General features: G+C 37.2%; 3 protein-coding genes across 4 annotated transcripts; 1 reads left to right on the top strand and 2 right to left on the bottom strand.

Moving 5' to 3' along the window:
• Positions 1–37: 37 nt before the first annotated feature.
• Positions 38–2,385, bottom strand: gabarapa (GABA(A) receptor-associated protein a). Its single transcript, XM_056746339.1, has 4 exons — positions 2,174–2,385; positions 1,410–1,488; positions 1,189–1,307; positions 38–838 (listed from the first exon to the last, which is right to left on the bottom strand). Exons 1-4 carry the CDS (start codon positions 2,261–2,263, stop codon positions 758–760), a joined length of 369 nt encoding a protein of 122 aa, XP_056602317.1. The 5' UTR covers positions 2,264–2,385; the 3' UTR covers positions 38–757.
• Positions 2,386–4,176: 1,791 nt separating this feature from the next.
• ctdnep1a (CTD nuclear envelope phosphatase 1a) lies at positions 4,177–9,977 on the bottom strand. The gene is made up of 8 exons (XM_056747357.1): positions 9,314–9,977; positions 8,158–8,224; positions 7,723–7,841; positions 7,437–7,508; positions 6,667–6,783; positions 6,164–6,275; positions 5,992–6,076; positions 4,177–5,597 (listed from the first exon to the last, which is right to left on the bottom strand). The coding sequence occupies exons 1-8, from the start codon at positions 9,416–9,418 to the stop codon at positions 5,537–5,539; spliced, it is 738 nt and encodes a 245-aa protein (XP_056603335.1). The 5' UTR covers positions 9,419–9,977; the 3' UTR covers positions 4,177–5,536.
• A 1,247-nt stretch (positions 9,978–11,224) lies between these two features.
• pdha1a (pyruvate dehydrogenase E1 subunit alpha 1a) lies at positions 11,225–21,122 on the top strand. 2 transcript variants are annotated; one of them, XM_056744944.1, is made up of 12 exons: positions 11,245–11,384; positions 12,106–12,126; positions 14,179–14,247; positions 15,821–15,994; positions 16,145–16,271; positions 16,382–16,473; positions 16,579–16,671; positions 17,535–17,690; positions 19,240–19,311; positions 19,415–19,482; positions 19,690–19,798; positions 19,902–21,122. In XM_056744944.1, exons 1-12 carry the CDS (start codon positions 11,328–11,330, stop codon positions 20,064–20,066), a joined length of 1,203 nt encoding a protein of 400 aa, XP_056600922.1. In that variant the 5' UTR covers positions 11,245–11,327; the 3' UTR covers positions 20,067–21,122. The 2 variants fall into 2 exon arrangements, with proteins under 2 accessions (XP_056600923.1, XP_056600922.1); XM_056744945.1 differs by lacking the exon at positions 12,106–12,126 and having other exon boundaries at positions 11,225–11,384.
• Positions 21,123–21,323: the final 201 nt, after the last annotated feature.

Raw genomic sequence — 21,323 nt, 5'->3', positions numbered from 1 at the left:
AGCAGTAGTTACCTTTCATTAAAGACTCACACAGGAAGAAGTTTTACATCAGATTTATAATGTTGGCAAGTTTAAAATTGGTGGTGACACCACAATTATAGCTTTCAAGGAAAAGGAAAAAAACAAAAAAATCACTCAAGTCATCAACAGATCACTTAAATCAACCAGAAAAAAATGATGGTAATAATAAAATGAAGAAATAAAAGCAATGTCCTCCAATATGTTAAGCTGATTTGAAATCTTTGAAATCTGTTTATTGAAATAGAGTTATTCCAATCTATTTAAAAATAATAATTATTGGCCATGGTACACAAACACACTCACACACAAACTTAACAATATATGGTATGATAGTCCAGTGGTTTTGGTCTGTGCAAATATGGTGGTTGAAAATTACATTTAACAATAAAGATTCTAGAATAACAAAGCAGCTTTATAATATATGCCAGTGCACAGAAAAAATAAGGAAAGTTAAAAGGAGCAGAGACGTGTGGAACATTGAATAGGCTTTTGGGATACATGTATCACAAATTTACAGAAACAGACCAAGATAAATGATGTATCAGGTCAAAAAGCAAGACTGCAGGGAACTTTGGGTAAGATGAATCAATATCAAGGCAGCATAGAGTACAAATGAGATAAACATAAATAGTCTAGGAAGAAGATATGAAAGTGCATTCAACATGTACACTTCATGTGTCCTAATATATTGATCATTTTATATTAATGATGGATAGTGTAATTGTGAGGAAATCCGCTACACATCTCTCTGTATGCCCCCATAGACGCTTTCGTCACTGTAAGCAATGTAAAGAAAAAAGTCTTCCTCGTGGTGCTCCTAAAACACAGATATAAAGACTTCATTTAGAGATGATTTCAATAATATAAATAATCTGCTGCAAAAATATAAGTTTACACAAAACATCTTGCATCCCCAAACAATCATATGTGTAATTTTTTATGATTTACTGTCATTTACATAAAAAAGCATAAAAAATAATGTAAATAACACTCTGAGTAAGGCCATGTCAAAAATTAAAATAGTAATGAAATTATTGATTGAAATCAAACTTTAATGCAAATTTTCTCTTTTTAGATTTTGAGACTTAAGCCTGGTTTTCAAAGACTGGGTCACATATATCATACACTAATAGAGTACAACTAATGATAGGAGGAGACAAGATGTACCTGGTACAGAAGCCCCATAGTGGCTGATGTGGGTGGAATGACATTGTTGACAAAGAAGAAAAGAGCATCCTCTGCCCTCAGGTGGATCCTTTTTCGAATAAGGAAGTAGAACTGACCCACTTCAACAATATAATAAAATGTCAGTAAATCTTCAGTATCAATAATTTTCACTTTTATTAAAACTAATGTATGAGAATGTTTATTTTGAAAGAAAATATTACCTGTGAGGTCAGAAGGGACGAGATATTTCTTCTTGTCCAGGTCTCCTATTCTGGCTTTGGGGGCCTTCTCCACGATCACCTGTCAAAAACAAGTGAGAGCTAATATAGATAACAATAACCACAGCTTGTCATGTGAAAACAACTGCATCTCTCACCAGCATAACGAAATTACAGACAAGGGTATTCCCCAGTTTAGGGTTCATTCCCAAAGTTCGATGTTTTAACCATACAAAAGACCAAAAACCTTGTGTGATGTCATACTAATGTTATATTATGTACTATACTATATTGTAACTTAGTCATTTAACCTAGATTGTCGAAACCAGACTCACTTGAATTCAGATGCGCAGTAACGTCACACAAAGGTTGACAGGTTCTTATATACGTTACATTTAACACGTAATAACTTAAATAAAAATATAAGAATAATAAAAACAACCTTAGAAAAGAGATCTTAATGAATTAATTGGCCGTATTTTAAACAATGCTAGTAACGTTAATCCGCCCTGAGACAGTAACGTTACGTTAGCTAAATGACGGTAACAAGCTAACGTTAGCCATCTTTGAATGACATCTTAAAAAACGACTAAAATAATTTACGAATAATCGTGTATTTGTGTCACATCTGTGATTTTAAGAGAAACGTTAAAGTTTTTAAGGGTTTGTATATTAGCGTTGTCATTGTGTAATACCTCGACAGGTTTAGGTTATCTGTAAATGCAGCAGGGCCTTGAACAAAAACAACTCATATTTTCCTGACTCACAGGCACTCTGTCCGGGTACTTCTTTCTGATTTTCTCCCCTTCGGACCGTCTCTTCTCGAAGGGATGTTCTTCTTTGTACATAAACTTCATTGTCACGGACTGGGAGATCTGAATAGTCTCCAAGAATATCGGTCGTCGACGATGTTTACAAATTACCAAGGCGTTTTTGACAACTGCGTTGGAGGGCGGAGGGATATCCAATAACACGGAACAAGAGAGGAGGCGCATGTCACATACGTAATGACGTCTGCCGCAAACTGCTCTACGTGGCACTACTTGAGAAAACACTTTTTCAATTATTGGGTTCCAGAAGCTGTGTGGATTCAAATCATACAAGGTTAAATTCATAAGCCATGACTATTGTGATCAAGGCACATATCTTTAAAATATTATGCTGTGCGATCCATAGAGCATGTATTACCAACAGTGTTGGGTAAGTTACTCAGAAAAAGTAATTAATTACTAGTTACTCGTTACATATTCAATAGTGTAATTAGATTACTGTCCAAATTACTCTGTCCAAAAAGTATTTAGTTACTCATTACTAATTACTTTCTATATCCTACATCGACTTTGATTAGTTAAGTGATTCAAGGATAGACATGAAACGGCTTATTTAATTCATTCAAATAAATAATATTATTAACCGACCAAAGTATTACAAATGTGAGCACAGATTTCAAAGTAAGACTTTGAATTCTGATGTCAATTACACTATTGCACACGCATATATTTAACAAAGTATTTAGTTTAAGTGTAACTGTAATTAAATTACATAAAACATATGAGTAATCCCTTACTTTACTTTTTCAAGGGGAAAGTAATTAAAATACAGTAACTAATTACTCAGTAACTAGTTACACCCAACACTGATTACCAAGTGGGTCTTTCCCTGTAGTTGGTAAACTGTAAAATGGTAATTTTATCATTTCAAATATGGGCATATCAAATAGCTGCAAAACAGAAAAACATAAAAGAGCAATTACAGACCAAATCAGGTAATTTTTGCAGTGCAAAAATGGAAAAACTGCTTCACATCTTTAAACTGAACTTGCCTTGGCCACTCAGGGAAAACAGTATAGTATGTTATGTCTATGTCATCATATAACTATAAAGTGTCTATAAAGTTCTTTTTTACAACCAAGGTTAAGACACATTACACACTGCTCGGTAACCCTATTGTAATAGACAAGCAATTGGGATTACTTTTTTTATCAGTTTACAGTGTATCTATTTGGTTTCTATTAAGACAGAAAGGGAGATATATTACCTATTGAACCTTATTCATGCTTCTCTCAAGATTTTGAGGGACCACAAATGAGAGTGATGACTTAGGAACAAACAAAACAAACCTTTCAATGTATTATACAATAACATGTGGTTCTCTGTGAAGCTTTAATATTAAGCACTGAAACTTTTTGTATGCCTTCACACATTCATCTCAAAGGACAATGGCTAACAAGAACACATAAGCACAGAAGGCAGAGGGTAAAAAACAATAGTGTTTGCAAACCCCAGCACTGCTTCAAATAGCAGGACGTGGCTTGGAAACTGCAGATAAAATATAATTTTATAATAATCTCAACACAAACACTGGGAACTCTATGGGAAGCCATAAATCACTTTGAGGATCCTTAAGACATTTGTTTGTGCACAGAGAAAACACATTTGGAGATATAATTAACATCAAGCCAATTTAGAAAAAAATTGGTTGCAATTTACCAAATGTGGCACAACTCCAATAGTACACATCTCCGAACAAACTGGGCCTCATTCATGAAATGCATGCAGAATAAATGTCGGGCCATATTACTTGTAAATTAAAAACAGTACCTAAAGTGAAATAGTTTTTGTTAAAGCAATAGTTCACCTTCAAAATTAAAATAATTTCACAATTTATTCACCCTGTGAACAAGTGTGCTTTTCATTCTTCTGTAAATCCAAAAGAATATATTTAGAAAAATGTTGGCAAACACAAACCGTTGGTCCCCATTGACTTTATATGGTATGGTGTGGACACAAAACCAATGGGGAACAACAATTTTCTGTAAACAACATTCTTCAAATAACTTCTTTTGTGTTCTGCAGCAAAGAAAGTCACACAGATTTTAAATGAAAAGAGGGCATGTAAATAATAACAGAATTGTCATTTACAAGGTTAACTATTCCGTTAAGGTCTGCTTTTCATCAGTAGGAAGTCGGTTTTATAATAAAACTGGATTGTGTAAATAAGGGATTGTGCAAAATATAGGAATATCATGCAGGAGAACTTATTACAGTCTGAATGAAATCTGGTTTTAAAACACCAACAGTGTTAAATAGTTCCTCTTATCGCTGTAAACAGAAAATCTAAAACATTCACACGTTCAAGATTAAGTTTCAGTGCTTTGAAAAAAAAAACATCACAGAGAACACAATAAAATGCAGGATATGCAATTCAATAGAATGAGAAATTGTTATGAGTTTGAACATTGTGCATGTTGTGACACGTCATCCTAAAATGCAAAATGCTCAAAAAAGTTGAAGACACTGTAAATTCAGTTGTTGACAAAAGGCTCCATTTTATTTTTTTAGTTATAACAGTCTTTGTGGTTCAGTGTCTCTCAGTCAACGCCTGCTGTATCCATATTGAAGAAATTCTAAAAAGTGTCTTTGAAACAGATGATATAACCTATCTTATTCATCCAAGGTTCCACATACTGTATGAGCCAGTTAAAAAAAAAAAGACAAAAAATACCATAAGCTGTAATAATGGTAATAATGAACTGTTGTTTTCCCTCCTGCTGTTCTTAAAGATCATTTCCACCACAGAATACTGTTAGTAACAGCTCAGATTCCTGAGATGGCAGACAGAAAAAGGGAAGAATATGAGAGAATGAGTGGACGAGAAAGTTAATAGACCACTTCAGCTTGGGTCATACTAAACGAAAAACATGATATATTGAAGAAAGGGGAAGTAAGTGCTAACGAAGTGTGGAAAAGGACTGGAAGTTATATCTTGTTCACCAAATCCTAACTTTAAAAAGTAAGGTAAAAATGGAAATCACAAGCATCCTCCTCCATTCCCACAGAAAAACATGCATGCGTTGAATCCAACAACTGTAAAGCAGAAATTCCATTTTTTAAGGGAAAAACAATACAAGAAAAAATGCTGGACTCTCCATTTGATCTGAGTTTATTTGTAATAGCTTCTCCATTATCTCCACATTATATCCTTTATGTCCTCCCATGTCTTTCCTTAGAGGAGTCCATATGAATCATTGTAATGATGAGAAGCTGACAGTTCCAGCAAAGGAGATGCTAACACCGAGCGAGTAGAGCCATGTAAAAACAGAGGCCAGATAAGACCAGCCGCAGATATGATCACCAGAGCCGGTGCTGGTGGAGATTTCGACTGAGGACGGAGCGAACATCTGAGGTAAACCTACAAAGTGAGAAAAACACAGAATCTTGAAATATTATCATATATTGATTCTGGCTGTAAAAAAGAAGAGCAGTTCCAGAACTAATATCAGGGTCAAAAATATATTTTCATAAAAATAAATGCCTTGGTTAGTTGATAAATACAACGTACATCTGTCCTACGGTCTGAAATAGCAAAAATGTAGAACTCAACAGTTATTATTAACTGTTAATAATAAATTCTTTAAAATTTATATTTAGAACATAAAACAGCATGGGAGAGATTCATCTTCATTGTTAGTTGTTTCTACATTCTACACATTTACATATTATTTGTCAATTTAACAAATATACTTTTTTACAACAGGAAAGAAAAGTGACATTCATACAGTTTTGCTATAATGTCAACTACTTGCCTCAATGCATCCAACATTGGGAGCAGGTTAAGAAGAGCAGTGTCGCTTGGGTCACTGAACCACGACTTTATGGGAATTGCATTGTCTGTTAAGATGGAGACGAGGATTTTACCTTCAAATATAGAAAATCAGAATCTCTTGATACTTTACACTCAGATGCATCATCTCTTACCTGGATGACCTCGATAAGCTCCTGGCGAGTTGTCTAGAATAACTATACTGGAGAGATCATTGTGTACTACAGAAAGATCTTTTATGTAGCTCCCTAGATCCAAAGTGCAATGCTAAAAAAAAAAAAATATCAATTAGAAGAATAGTTCACTAAAAACAATATTCATTATTTGCTCATCCACATGTCATTCTAACCGGTATGACTTCATTTTGCAGAACACAAAAATACGATTTTGAAGAATGTTGGTAACCAAAAAACATTGCCCCCCATACACTTCCATCGTATGGACACAAAATATCTGAAATTGTGTTTAACAGGAAAAACATGTCACAAAGGCTTGAACAACATGATGGTGAACAAGCAGAAATTACATTTTTGGACAAACTCTCTCTTTAACAGGGAGAGAAAATCAGATACATGATTCTATTGGATCATTTAACAATGTCTGTTTTAAGAGTAGGCATTGAAAAAACCTAAAAATGTCGTAACGCAGTGGGCTTTACCTGTCTGTAGTATCTTCTTTTTAGGACCCCCCTGTTGTTATCAAGCTTATCTGCTACAGCTGATCCATAAATCTCCATACTAGCTGTAAACACCACCAACTCATACCATTGGCTAACCTAACATATACAAAACAACATGACACACATACTTATTAGCATATGAGCAAATTTGTTTAAAATATAGCTAGTGTCCAAAACAAATGTAAAATGGCTTAATCTATAGACGTTTCATCTGACGCACGCTGCTGGACAGAAGATAACTTCTGATTTGTATTTGTTTATCGGTCTAGCTAGTGGCTAATACTATAACTTTTTTTAATTTACACACATATTATTCATATTATTATGTTATTGTATAATTGTATTAAATAAACAATTGGTTGAATTTTATTGTATGTTCATTTTATTAAATAAAATGTTTATCAGAAACTTTGTCCCATTTAAATGAGTGGTTTACCTTCAAAAGGAAAATTCTGTTGACAGAATTTTAATTTTGAAGGTCAACCACTCCTTTAAATAAAACGCATGGGACATTGGCGAGGCAAGTTAAGGCAGGACACGGTTCTTCTCAGTTTCTTTTGCTTGTTATCAGAACTATCAGGCACTATATTGTTTGTGGATGTGTACCGGAAGTTAAATTCTATTAAAGCGTGCATGCGCAGTAAAGTGTGTTTATGTTGTTGCTTTAAAACACTATATTCAGCGGAAAATAACTTACTAGTTTGCTTGTAAATAATGTCGCTAAAAGAGAACAGAGAGAGTTCACTCACCACTTCTAAAAAGAAATCGACGTGTGGCCTTTTATGGACAAAAAACCTGACCGGGTGTTTGTCAATTACCACCTGGACAAGAAAACGTTGATAAAATCATTATGAAACTAAATAGACCCATCTACTTTATGAACACACATTATTATTGTCATATTGTACACTACTCCTCAGTTTGTTTACAATGATTCATTATCTTCCATCATAAGAAGATGACTTGCTCTGCCTCTAAAACAACTTTGTTTGTAGACATCAACAACAACCATTATTTAGAAGTAGGTGTGTGTACCTTCAGGATAAAGTCTGGTGGTGTTCCAGGCCTCACTGTAGGTCTAAGGACACCATCATGGTGAGAGTGAATCAAAGTCTCATCCAGATCCAGGACTAAGATTTTTCTCTTCACTGAATCTAAAGCAACACAAACATGGCATCTTGGTCTATCTCATAATATACTTTATTTCAGTTTGGTAAGAAAGCATAAACTTGTCAAGTTAAACAAAAAAAAGTTAATTTAAGAGATCACAGCCTGAAAATCACAGGTTAGGACTACTGCATGTAGAATAGCAAGAACAAGAATACACTACAGAACAATAAATGCTACAAACCGAAGTAAAATTGAGTTAAATCATAAAAATATGCCCCAACATTGAATCCAGATGTGGTTATAAGCTCCCCTAGTGGACCGAACATCAAATAACATGTGTAAATGTGTAAGAGAACTTACTGAGTCTGTTTCTGGAAACAGGAGAAAGAGGTAATGTGTCATAACGCACTGTTTGGTACTGGATTATCTGTAAAAGACAAAAGTGAGGAAAATTATTTATGCACGCAAAACAAACACGTAGGGGTTGCAGCAATAGTTAACCTTACAACACACAATTTTAAACATGTTATATAAAATATTTTCAGTTACAGCATCATTGCTCCAAACATCAATTAAATATTATCAGCACGTCGTCAGCCTATATCTCCAAAAAGCTCCAGTACGTCAGCATGGGCACACTCACAGAGAATACAGAGATGCTCCACAGAATTCTGCCTATTTTCATTATCCATCATTCTCTCTGAAATTTCTTCTTCATTGACCATTATTATCACAGGGCAAAGCTCAGAATAGGACATCATGTCGCAGACATTAATCTTCCTAGTACTGTTGAACTATTAATAGTCCCTCCCCCAGCTGTCAAAACATGTAATAGATAGGCAAGTGGACCACGGTAACTCCAATAAAAACCTGCTTAATTTATGTGCATGTAGTTGTTACTAACTACTTGTTTGTTTAATAACAGTAAATCATCATACAAAAACAACAGTAATGTTAATCATGATTTGTCTGTAAGGTCTGGCATAGAATTACTCCTAAAATAACCAAATGTTTAGGAAAGTCAAAAGCATATGAGTATTTAGTGAGCTTATTGTACTTTGATACTTTTGGTTCAGTTAGACATATATCAGATGTCCAGAGTCCAATGCAGTAAGGACAAACACAGCAGCATCATAAACACACAGGAGTTAAAGCAGGGCAGTTGAAAGCGGGCATAATCACAACTGAGGCGAGATTGAATTCATGTTTTAATACACTGAGCCAAACATAAAGCAACTTTATCAGGAACCATCGATTTAATTATATTTATAAGGCCTATTGGTGTATGGAGTGCCATAACATTACATTTGCAGTTTATAGTAAACAATTTCGAGGCACAAAAGCACGGTTTACTTTTATAACACTAGAAGCTTGTAAACAGTTATGAAGACATGTATGCTCAAAAAGAAGCATGTAGGTGCTTTTTATAACAAATGAAAGGTCACACTGGCAGATGTTAAAATTGTTATACTTATACTGACACTGACAGATGTTAAAAACAGAGTGGCACTCTTACCGTTCGTAGATGCTTTCTGAGTATATATAAAAAGAAACTCCATATCCTAGATGTCACTCCAAGGAAGTTGCGAATCCCGAGTAAACATTGACGCGTTTTCAACATGTTGAAAGTGGAGGGCAACGGTGACTCATAGAAAAGACTCAAAGCATCCACTAGCGACCAATGACTTCAAAACAGCTTGAACTTGAACTACGGATACAGCTATTTAGATCGGCTAACCACTTCCCTCTGCTTTCTGAAGTAACTCGAGCGGTGTTAGCCAAACCAAAGCACCTAACGTTAGCTATCGTTAATTCGGATGCACTTTCCAGCTACTGTCACAAAATCGCCAGACTTTCTAACGACGTTGGCGGGGTTTTTCGCGGTCCTAAAGTGTGCAGACACGCATACAAACAAACCTTTGCGATCAAAGGCTAACTGGACTTGAGTATCATTGGCAAGCCAGCTAGCCCTGGATAACACGATTCTACAACAGATTTTTCCTGTTTGCATTCACGACTATTGTGCTCGACGGCTTCGATGTTAATCGCAACACTTCAGACAAATGACCAAGTGTGCAAAATGTCCAATCAGGCCCCATCAAATTTGTTGCAGAACATATCCGGGAGCTAACTGTGAGCCGCCATCGGTCCTCTGCTTTCGTCACTTCCGGCAAACGACAAACGTGGCCTCAATAAAGCTGGTTCGAAAGAGGAAGACGTGGAAAAGGTGCTTTAGATATGAATCGTAATGTGTATGGTGACATTTACGGAACAGTCTGACAGAAAATACAAAATAAAGTCTATCAAAAATATAAAATATTTTCCCTGAAATCATGCATAGTATCTGACAATTCATTTAACGTTAGATATTGAAGTGGGGTAACAGTTTGTCATGCTCTTAGCAAAATGGTTTTGTGGCACCACATGTCCCAACCACGAGAAGACAATAACAATTTTAACAGTTTTTTGACAGTGCTTTATTGCTAAAGGTCATTTATGTTTACTTTGCACGTTGTGTGCGCAACATAAACATGCTGTACCTTATTTGGGTAATATAAACAGGGCCTCCCAAAAGCATGAAAAAGATACAGATGATTTCTTTTTATTCTAATTATCATATTAACGAGATTAAATGAAGAGCAAATGGAAAATTTGCTACTACATCTCAGAGTTCCGACAGATCTCAACAATATCACAGCCTGAGCTCAGATTTGTCTACAAGTCTACAATCATATCTCAACATTATTAGAGACTAATACTTAGAATACTTAAAATCTATTTGAACAACTTTAACGATTTTCATTTCCCCCAGTCTGCTTTAAGAGAAACAACTTAGACTAAGTTGATACCTATTGAAACACAAGAGAATGTTGAGCTATGAAAAGGCAACCTCCTAGCAACAAAACTTTCTTTGGATTCCAAGTGAGATTGTTCAGATTTATTAAAATTAGTATACTTTTTGGTTTCTTTTGTGCTATCATGCATTACTGAGGTAATACACGGCAATTTAATATTTTGTCTAAGCACGCTCAAGTGTGCGCAAGACAAGACCTTGTGTGTGAACCGCAACTACTTTCGGTGTGTGTCACTGGATTCATATAAGCCTTGTGTTGGCCCAAAAAAACAAACAATGTCTAAACATTGCGTTAGTATGCTTTTAGATTAAAAGAGGAAAACAGTGACAGAGTTTACTCGCTCAACCATGTTTACTGTTCTAAAGCTGTATTTCTCAGTCCTGTTCCTGGGGATCCATACTACTGTGCATCATCCATGTTATCTAAAACTGATCAGGTCTTTAATAAAGTGATTCTGTTGTAAGACATCCAAACTGAATAAAAATGTGTAGTAGCAGGATTGAGAAATCCTGCCTGTTCTATCCTCTGACCAACAGGTGGCAGTATTTCCAACCAAATGAGCATCGAAACGGCAGCGGCGCAAGCGGGCGCAAATCCTGTTTGCTGGGTCTGGTGCTTTCTGTCAGAGAGGAGGGTTGAAGGAGGTCGTTATCTGATTAGTTGCGTTAAAATAGCATGAGAAAGATGCTAACAATCATATCTAACGTTCTGAGGGGCAACGCCAGCAGGAACGTAAGTTATTGTGCTTTACATAATAATAGGCTTATTGTCAAAGTACGGCTATTTTAACCGGTAGCGTACACAGCCGTGCCATATTGACCTTGCAGGGTACACAGGGCCTTACTGAGATCCAGTCAGAGACACAGTGTAGTTAAATGGTCAGTGATGATTATGCAGTTTATTTCACGTGATGTAGAGAAACCTTGTTTTTTATTTTAGATGTAAACAGAGATATTGGGATCTCACTATTCGTTTAGTGAGTTAGCCTGAATTGCTAGCTAGCATCATGCACTGGGATGTTAACGTCAAAAACTGGTTAGCCAAGTTGCAAGCGGTCATACATGTTCATAAAATAAAATAAACTAACAAATAAAAGTTTTACTTAAATAGTACTCATAAAATTGTACGTTTCGTCAATAATCAGCTATTAAAGCTGTTTATACCAGTGTCTGTCATTTATAAAAGGTGACCCCAGTAACTTACATGATCATTTTTGGTTGTGGCTGATGTCCAGATGCCTCATTCTCATTTTTCGCAACATTAAGTAAACAAGTCCTAAATAAGCACCAACATGTGAAGACAAATTACACAATGTTTTAAAAAATCACAGACACACAGTCATGGAGCCAGCATATACTAAAACATTTGTTGCCACAATAAAACGAATGGTACAGGCTTTTGGGACATTGATTCATATGATGCTTATTCTCTTTATAAATGTCATCCTTGTAAGGGAGCGGAACTTGTATCAGAGGTAAGAAATTGTAGATTTAATAGATTCATAGACTGTGTCTGTGCCATTTAATCTTTCCTTTTTACATGTAATTCTTAGTTACTTCATGATCATAATCATAATTTTGCTTACAACTGTTTCTTTAGAGGCTTATGATTATTTTTGTTTAAGTTTTCAGTCCTTTCTATATTTTGGTATTAATTCTTATGCTATGGCACCTTTACTTTATTAGGCTACTCATATACTTTGGCTGTTTTAGTTTGCTGTGGTGAGGGTTCAGGGAGAATAATTCTGCTTGAATGCTATTTGGAGCTATCTACCCAAGCCTGTTTACATATCTTTAACTTTTGAACATAGTTAAACATTAAGGCGCTCTCAGTTTTGTCATGGAAAGTACCCATTTTTCCTCTGTTAATACTTGTTTAGGTCGAAAGTAGATTGTTGCTCTGTAAACAATAGTAAGAGACGTCAATCAAAACTAAACTAAAGGTAATATGTTGTATCTACATGTCAGGGAGCTGCTTGCTATACTGTAAGAGCCTGATAAAGGTTATTATAATGGGTGGTTATTGTTATAGGTTAGTTTAGTCCAAAATGTATTTTTGTTATAATGTGGTCTCTGGACACCTGGTGGTCTCCTTGTCCTCTGAGATGTTTTTGAACATTCTCTTTTAATGGCCTACCTGCTGACTTAAGTCTGAGTCTCTGGAGTGACTTATGTACCTGCCATTCTTTTTGCAGTCCTCCACTTGCCGCGCCGTCCTCCAGCTCTTGGCAGTCCAGGGCGAACATGCTAATTTGACAGATCCCAATGTCCCTGTCCCACCTCTCCTTAAAGATCCACACTTACCTTCACAATCTCAAGTATCCCTGTCAGGCACTAAACACATCCCAACACTTTCCCTTTCATCAGCACAGATCACACTTAACTCTGAAACTTCTTCAACAGACATAAAATGCAGAAAATCAACAGAATCTCAATCTTCCTTAGAATACGTAGAGAATGAGGTCAAAACAGTATCTGCACTGAATATACATTTGTCAGAGTCTACATCAGGTATACCCGAGAGTAAAGGTTTTGTAGCATCATCAGTCCCATTAGCTTCCGCGGGGGAATTATTTAATATGTGTCCAGAATCAGACAGAGGTCCTGTAGTAGAATCTAGGATAGCTTCCAAAATGGCAGATAACTATATTAGAGACCAGCTTTCAACAAACCCCATATGTGAAGAAAGGGTTGCAGGTCCCAACCCCAGCAAAACAGAATTAACCCAGACAGCGACTGATAGCAGTACCAACATTACCAGCACAGACCCCCTTGTGTCCAGTTGCCCCCTCTAGGCATGAGCCATCAGAGCCCTGATATTTCCTTCTCACAACGCCCAGACAACACCCACACCCAGGCTGAAGAGACTCCCTTACCAGAGCCACAGCTTGCTGTGAGTACTGGCAGCCCCTGTATAATAAACTATATATAACTGTCTCTTTCACAGTCTTGCATGATTGACCCCTCCCCTTACCCCAGAGCAAGTTCACACTCAATATTCCAGAGGTTTCTTTTAAATCACAACACTCCAGGAAGAGTCTTTAATCACTATTATAGATTTATTTTTCGGATTCGTTGTCTCTGTTGCAGATTTATTTAAAGTGCATTTTGGATGTTTGTAAGTGTGCATTTGGTTTTGGAATAAAGAGGTGGTTTATCTCACTGTCTGTTTTTCACACGCAAACCCACAGTAATCGGACACATTCAAAGCCACTGGAGAGTCAGAATATGACATGCACCGTATATTTTCAACATCAAATTTTCAGGAAGGGATTTTAGATTTGATACTGGTTCACATTTCTTATTGTGGTGAAGTTTTTTTACCTTGTTTTAAAAGAATACGTATTATAATAAAGTTGATTGTGTGGTTGGATTAGTGCAGAAACGTTCTATTTCAGTTGGATTTGGTTTTGACAGAGTGCTTTTTATTTTAGTTAAGATTTCATTACCTGTTACATGTGTATGTGTCCATGTGACCGCAAATTGTATGTGTTTTTTTTTTTTAAGTAAAAACTATGTTTTCATAGGGAGCTAGAGTGGTGGTATCAGCCAGGACATATGCAGACTTCACCCCTCAGGCCTCCTTTGACATAAAGGTGAGTTTTATCACATTAGCGATTATTTTGCGATTATTTTGATAGTCGATTAACCTAACGATTATTAGACCGATTAATCGACTAATGTTTCAATGACTAATTGGTACGTTTGAATGATTATTCAGCTTTTGCAACTAATTTAAACATTGAGTTATACATCATTTACGTAATGATTAAAATCTATTCAGCTTTTGTTTTAATGAACTTCAAACCAACTGGTTACCCTCTTTAAGTTTGCTGATTCTGTCCAACTCGAATCACACAAATACTCTCTACAAACCTTTAAATAAAAATAAAACATTTTTTTTTTAAATGCAAACAAATCTCTTGACAGAAGCATTGAGCAGCATTTATATGACAACAGTTCAATTTAAATCTTTCACATTTTAACAAAACTTTCATGGCTCACAGTACATTTTCTGTAAAGAATTTATGGACAAACAATATGTCCTATGAAGGAACAGAGTCTCTGCTTTAAAAAAAAGGAAACCGTATTCTTCAATCTTCATTTGTTCTTTTTTATCACTACTTAGATGTGGGTAGGTTTCTTCAAAAATGCATCAATATGATTAAAAAGCTGAGATATTTAACATTTTTATCAAAGATTTTGCTAAGATTACACTCAGGACAATCATTAATAACCGATAAGAAGTATACGTTCTAGGTTCTGGGATTCAGTACTTTTTCCCAAAGGTGTGTAACAGCGGCATCTGCTGTACAACAGTATAAACACTGATTGCCGTAATAAATCGTCTTTGGCGGGGAACCGTTTTTTTTTTTTTTTAATGACGAGATAAATCATCAATGTCGGTGTAAGAGTTAATGAAAAAGAGCAAGTATCAGAAGAAAATATTTTTAAAATAAATTCAAGATATAAGACTCCTATCACTTAACGTCCCTCTCTTATAATCATTTTCCTCTTATTTAATACCTTATAGTTTTATAATAATCAAAACAGACTCCTAAGCTCGATCAAAGCTTTATACTTCTGCAAAACAAAGTTAGCTCTACATAGTGAACACTCACCTCTCTCCTCCTCCGGGATGTTTCCTTTTTAAATGCTCCAGCATGCAGGTTGTGCTGCCGAGAAAGGCAAGTTCCGCCTTGCATGCATTGCACACAACCGCATTTTTTGTTTTCAATTTGGTAAAGCTTTCCCACACTTTACTTGTTCACATTCGTCTGTACTCCACCATAATCTCGCTGTGTGTCCTTCTACTGCGATTTCATTTGGAGAGGCTGCAGTACACTCTACCGCTACAGTGCCGTTGCGTTCAAATTGTGATATTGCAGGCCCTTAAATTAAATCACGTAATGAAACGACTACTCGACAACAAGAATATTTGTCGACAATGTCGACTAATCGTTTCAGCCCTAATAGAGAGCGTCAAAAGAAACCTGTTTCTTTTTAGCAACAGCCTGCTACAGCGCCTCTGATGGACAAATTTAAAGGCGATTTTCTCAATATTTCGATTATTTTTGCACCATACATCAATGCTTAATTATTCAGCTTGCAGATAATTATAGAATAAGCATTTTATATTGCTTGCTAATAATTTCTGTTGTTTGTCAGAAATGTGACTTGCATAAGCTGGAGGAGGGTCCACCCCAGCAAGCGGTGCTTACAAGAGAAGAGGGGCTTCATTACTACCGCACCATGCAGACCATAAGACGCATGGAACTTAAAGCTGATCAGTTGTACAAGCAGAAGATCATTAGAGGTTTTTGCCACCTTTATGATGGACAAGTAAGTAAAAACATAACACTTTTATTTGCCAGTGCATATTTGGTCATTAAGTGTACGAATAGTCTTCATTCATGTGGTGGAAAACCTATTTAATTTACGCACATGTATAAATTCTGGACGGTTTTACAAATCCATTATGTCCTCCAATAGGAAGCATGTGCGATGGGTATCGAGTCAGGTATTAACCTATCAGATCATCTTATCACAGCCTACCGTGCCCACGGGTATACCTTCACAAGAGGGGGCACGGTTCGGGAGATCATGGCTGAGCTCACTGGTGAGAACAAAATGTGTACCCCGGTTTTGTATGGTAATAATTTGTTTCCTTAATTGTTCTGCTTTTTTTCTATTGATTTACCCCTCTTCTGTATCTTATTTCTCCATCAGGTCGTAGAGGAGGTATTGCAAAAGGAAAAGGAGGGTCTATGCACATGTACACTAAACATTTCTATGGAGGAAATGGAATTGTGGGAGCTCAGGTATTTGAAATGAACCCTCTTGAAATAGAATGATTTATATACTACCTTTAAAAGTTTAGTTTACAACTAAATGCCATGTAACTTACATTGATTTTGATATCCCAGGTTCCTCTTGGAGCAGGTGTAGCGTTGGCTTGCAAATACCAGGGCAAAAATGAACTGTGCGTCTCTCTTTATGGTGATGGTGCTGCAAATCAGGCAAGTCCCATCTCACTTTCACGTACCTCCAAAAATTCAGTTTGGCTACTTTGCCTCTTAAAGCGACCCTGACACGGGGTTTCAACCAATCTCATATTAATCTTGAGTACATATACAGTAGTATTGCATACGTTGTTTCTTCGAATCGAGTATTCTTCGAGTATTTAGTTTGATCACATTTATAAAAGATAGATAAAGCTGTACTATTACTTCCAAAATCATACGGCGCCAAAACACAGACATCAGTTTCACTCACCGCATGCGGTTCATGTCCGGCATCTTTTAGCGCTGGGGCGGCTCCATATATCAGTTTCAAACGATCTCCAAATCCAGCGTTATATCCACCGTTTATATTACATTTATCACCCAAATGCAGTGATCAAACAAACAACTGAACTTTGTGAAAATATGCTCTCTTCTGCACACAAGTGAAATGTAATGTCTGCACATTCTCCTTCTCCTGCTCTCCATGCTGCCGCGTGGGCATGCCCGCATGCTTTTCCAGGAGAATTGTCCAATAACGGACTAAGAAAAATTGTTAAAAAACTTTCTGAAACCTGTAAGATTGCTAGGGGAGTGTATTGAGCACAGAAATACTACGTAATACGCCCAACTCGTTTTCTGATAAGTTGACCATGTTAAGCATGAGAAGACAGCACGTTTAACATTGTAAAGAAGTCGGAATGCATGACACATCGTTGCAGCACCCCTTTAACATTTCCTAGTAAAACTACATAGTAGATTTACAGTCCCTGTGTACCATTGAAATAACATGATGATGCGTGTTTGAGAGGTTCAAATGTATTTGTTGTACATTCTTGTATTTGTTGTATATTGAACCTTATTACATTGTGTTTCTGCAGGGTCAGATCTTTGAGACGTACAACATGGCATCTCTGTGGAAACTACCCTGCATTTTCATTTGTGAGAATAACAAGTACGGCATGGGCACATCCGTGGAGAGAGCGGCTGCTAGCACCGACTACTATAAGAGAGGCGATTTCATTCCTGGATTGAGGGTATGACACACACACATGCCACTGGCATGGAACCTTTCTTCATGCATTCAGATTAATTTTGCATCAGAGTTATTATATACCAGCTCTACACCCTCTCCAGGGTGCTTGAGGGTTCATGGGAGTTTGCCCAACCAATCCACATGTGTTTTGTGGATTTGGAGAAGGCAATCGACTGTGTCCCTCGCGGCATCTTGTGGAGGGTGCTCCGGGAGTATGGGATTCGGGACCTTTTGCTAAGGGCTATCTGGTCCCTGTACGACCGGAGCAGGAGCTTGGTTCGCATTGCCGGCAGTAAGTCAGACTTGTTCCCGGTGGAGGGAACTGGACTCCGGCAGGGCTGCCCTTTGGGTTTGGGACCACACGATTTCATCTCTGCTCTTTGCGGATGATGTCATCGTGCTGGCCCCATCAGACTAGGACCTTCAGCATGCACTGGTACGGTTTGCAGTCGAGTGTGAAGCAGCTGGGATGAGAAACAGCACCTCCAAATCTGAGGCCATGGTTCTCAGTCGGAAAAAGGTGGCTTGCTCACTTCAGGTAGGTGGAGAGTTCCTGCCTCAAGTGGAGGAGTTCAAGTATCTGGGGGTCTTGTTCACGAGTGAGGGAAGGATCGGTGCAGCTTCTGCAGTAATGCAGTGGCTGTACCGGTCTGTCGTGGTGAAGAAGGAGCTGAGCCGCAAGGCAAAGCTCTCGATTTACCGGTAAATCTACGTTCCTACTCTCACCTATGGTCATGAGCTGTGGGTCATGACCGAAAGGACAAGATCCCGGATACAGGCGGCCGAAATGAGCTTTCTCCGCAGGGTGGCCGGGCGATCCCTTAGAGATAGGTTGAGAAGCTCGGTCACTTGGGAGGAGCTCAGAGTAGATCCGCTGCTCCTCCACATCGAGAGGGGCCAGCTGAGGTGGCTCGGGCATCTTTTCCGGATGCCCCCTGGACGCCTTCCCGGGAAGGTGTTCCGGGCATGTCCCACCGGGAGAAGACCCCGGGGAAGACCTAGGACACGCTGGACGGACTATGTCTCACGGCTGGCCTGGGAACGCCTCGGTGTCCCCCCGGAAGAGCTGGAGGAAGTGTCTAGGGAGAGGGAAGTCTGGGCATCCCTGCTTAGACTGCTGCCCCCGCGACCCGGATAAGCGGAAGAAAATGGATGGAAGGATGGATGGATCAGAGTTATTATAGTTCTTATTTTAATTTTATTAATAGTTTAGTTAAACTTTTGGCAATTTTGATAAATGCTTTTGTCATTTTATAATTTATTCGTTTATTTTTTATGTTGCTATATAAGATTAATACATTTTATTTTAGTTTTTGATTATTGTTATAATTTCACTGCTTTAAACTTACTTCAGTTTATTTTTGAGGCAACATTTCAATTTTTCCTTGGGCTAAGTTTTTCCCAAAAAATGTTTAGGTCAATATTTGATTTGATTTCAATGAACAGGAAAGTTTTAGTAAACTAATATATCCTTGCTTTGCATGAGACCTGTGTTGAATAAATAATGCACAGAAATTACTCTGATTTGTTGCTCTTCTGTGGTAATGTAGGTAGATGGTATGGATGTCCTTTGTGTGAGGGAGGCTACCAAATTTGCTGCTGAACACTGCAGATCAGGAAAGGTGAGCTGTGATTGCAGTATATAAACAACATCTTTAAAGAATCTCACAAAATATAAATAAGAAGAAAATTATAATAACATGATACCTGAACCTTATCAAACAGGGACCCATTTTGATGGAGCTGCAGACGTATCGATACCATGGTCACAGTATGAGTGATCCAGGAGTCAGGTAGAATAGCTTCGTACCCTTATACCTTACTATTACTTATCTAAACCCTTTTCTTGTAACACTGGATTGGATTTTTTAACTAGCGTGGCTTTAACTATTATCAGTGTAATAGATCTTAGGTATCCCATTATGTAACATGCACTTTTCTATTAGAGCTATAAACGACAGTTCAACCTTTGTCCACCTTATCCAACTTTGTTTCTGTAGCTACCGCACGCGCGAGGAGATCCAGGAAGTGCGCAGTAAGAGCGACCCTATCTCATTGCTGAAGGATCGCATGTTAAGCAACAACATGGCCAGCGTGGAGGAGCTTAAGGTTAGAATGCATAGACATCGACTCAAAATCGACATCGACTCTGGTAAAGTCTAATATCCCAATAGACCATTTTTTTTCACTAAACAGTAAAACTTGTTTGCAGGAGATTGATGTTGAGGTTAGAAAGGAGATTGAGGACGCTGCTCAATTTGCCACGACAGACCCTGAGCCTCCACTGGAGGATTTGTGCAATCACATCTTCTTCAATAACCCTCCATTGGAAGTCCGTGGCACCAATCCCTGGAGCAAGCTCAAGTCCGTCAGCTAAAACACCTTTCTGCATCCCAATCGGCCTCCTAAAAGATAATACTGTCCTATTCGAGCGCACATCATAGTAAAATGTTACACCCTTTATGTGGCTTTTGGTTTCAGAGACACTGTTTTTTGGTAACCCAGAAAGATCTAATGGCCACATTGTGACAAGTTGCCTCATTTCACATTGTCATTACCTTGTTTTCTTGTTCTCTTCATAAGAAGAGTTGAGCATAACTTATTTTCCATTCTTCCTCCCTTTTACAAGATGCAAATTTTAAAAGTTTCATTTCTAAACACTGCAATAAAATAGTAATTGCCCAAAAAATATTTTTTTGATCGCACTGGAAATCGCATGTAATGTGTAAGGAAACATGGTGGTATTTGGCATGTCATTTTTAATACATCCTAAGGGAGTCCAGTGCCTCCTGCTTAAATGATTACAGAGAACTTCACTCAAAGTGAAGTCATTACAGACATGCACATACATTTCACTCTCTTTATGTTAACAGGAGAGTGCAAACTGCAGTCAAGTTATCAGATAAAAGCAACCATATCTTTATTGAAGCTCTGTACACCCAACGTCCTGTTTTTTTCTGAAAGGGAATTTATTCATAACATTGTAAACTAATATTTATGGGGTTTAAAATGGTGTGTTTTATTTGCATCCGTTGTAAATGAAATCTGTCCCTACTAGATTCATTTATAGATTTGATGTGTAACAAAAAAACAGAATAAATCAAGATTCATGATTTGAAATAAACTGTGGCTTAAAAAAGAAAACTATAAATATGCTGAATATATTTTCATCCTTTCCTTCACGTTTACTTAAAACCAGGTCTTTGTTGTCACATATTTATTATTAGACAATGATTTTGTTATGAACAATGTTACCTGGGTATATAAGGTCTCAATTGGCAATGCCCATGTTAGGGGTGCCAGGGTCACAGGTCAAGCCTTTATGCCTTGTTGAAAAGAATGAGGAGTCAACAAGATCAGCCAATGTATGTGTTATCTAATGAGGTCTTTATACCATACATCTAAAAAATAAAGATATAAAATATGTTATGTATGTGCGATCTAGATGCATTGTGTGTGTTTAAAAGAAAACAATGGAAGATGGGTCAGAATAAACTGGCCGTCAAAAAAGTTGAAAGTGAGAATAAAACAATCCTGAAATCTGCTTTTTGTTAAGCCGTCTGATACTATTGGATAAATATTTATCGGCTATAGCGTTGTGGAAAAACAGCTTTTATATATTCACCCCCTAATG

Source organism: Triplophysa dalaica, chromosome 4 (genome assembly GCF_015846415.1).
Source record: "Triplophysa dalaica isolate WHDGS20190420 chromosome 4, ASM1584641v1, whole genome shotgun sequence".
NCBI lineage: Eukaryota > Metazoa > Chordata > Actinopteri > Cypriniformes > Nemacheilidae > Triplophysa > Triplophysa dalaica.
This window is presented reverse-complemented; position numbering and strand designations above follow the sequence as displayed.

Excerpts from the sequence above, each read along its gene's own strand:
- gabarapa (XM_056746339.1), bottom strand. The coding sequence starts at position 2,263 with ATGAAGTTTATGTACAAAGAAGAACATCCCTTCGAGAAGAGACGGTCC. Across the intron at positions 1,489-2,173 it reads AGTACCCGGACAGAGTGCCT|GTGATCGTGGAGAAGGCCCC; the intron begins GTGAGTCAGGAA and ends TGTTTTTGACAG. Across the intron at positions 839-1,188 it reads CTATGGGGCTTCTGTACCAG|GAGCACCACGAGGAAGACTT; the intron begins GTACATCTTGTC and ends TCTGTGTTTTAG.
- ctdnep1a (XM_056747357.1), bottom strand. The coding sequence starts at position 9,418 with ATGTTGAAAACGCGTCAATGTTTACTCGGGATTCGCAACTTCCTTGGA. Across the intron at positions 7,509-7,722 it reads CACCAGACTTTATCCTGAAG|GTGGTAATTGACAAACACCC; the intron begins GTACACACACCT and ends TTTCTTGTCCAG. Across the intron at positions 6,077-6,163 it reads AGCTTATCGAGGTCATCCAG|ACAATGCAATTCCCATAAAG; the intron begins GTAAGAGATGAT and ends CCATCTTAACAG.
- pdha1a (XM_056744944.1), top strand. The coding sequence starts at position 11,328 with ATGAGAAAGATGCTAACAATCATATCTAACGTTCTGAGGGGCAACGCC. Across the intron at positions 16,272-16,381 it reads GATCATGGCTGAGCTCACTG|GTCGTAGAGGAGGTATTGCA; the intron begins GTGAGAACAAAA and ends TTTCTCCATCAG. Across the intron at positions 16,474-16,578 it reads ATGGAATTGTGGGAGCTCAG|GTTCCTCTTGGAGCAGGTGT; the intron begins GTATTTGAAATG and ends TTGATATCCCAG.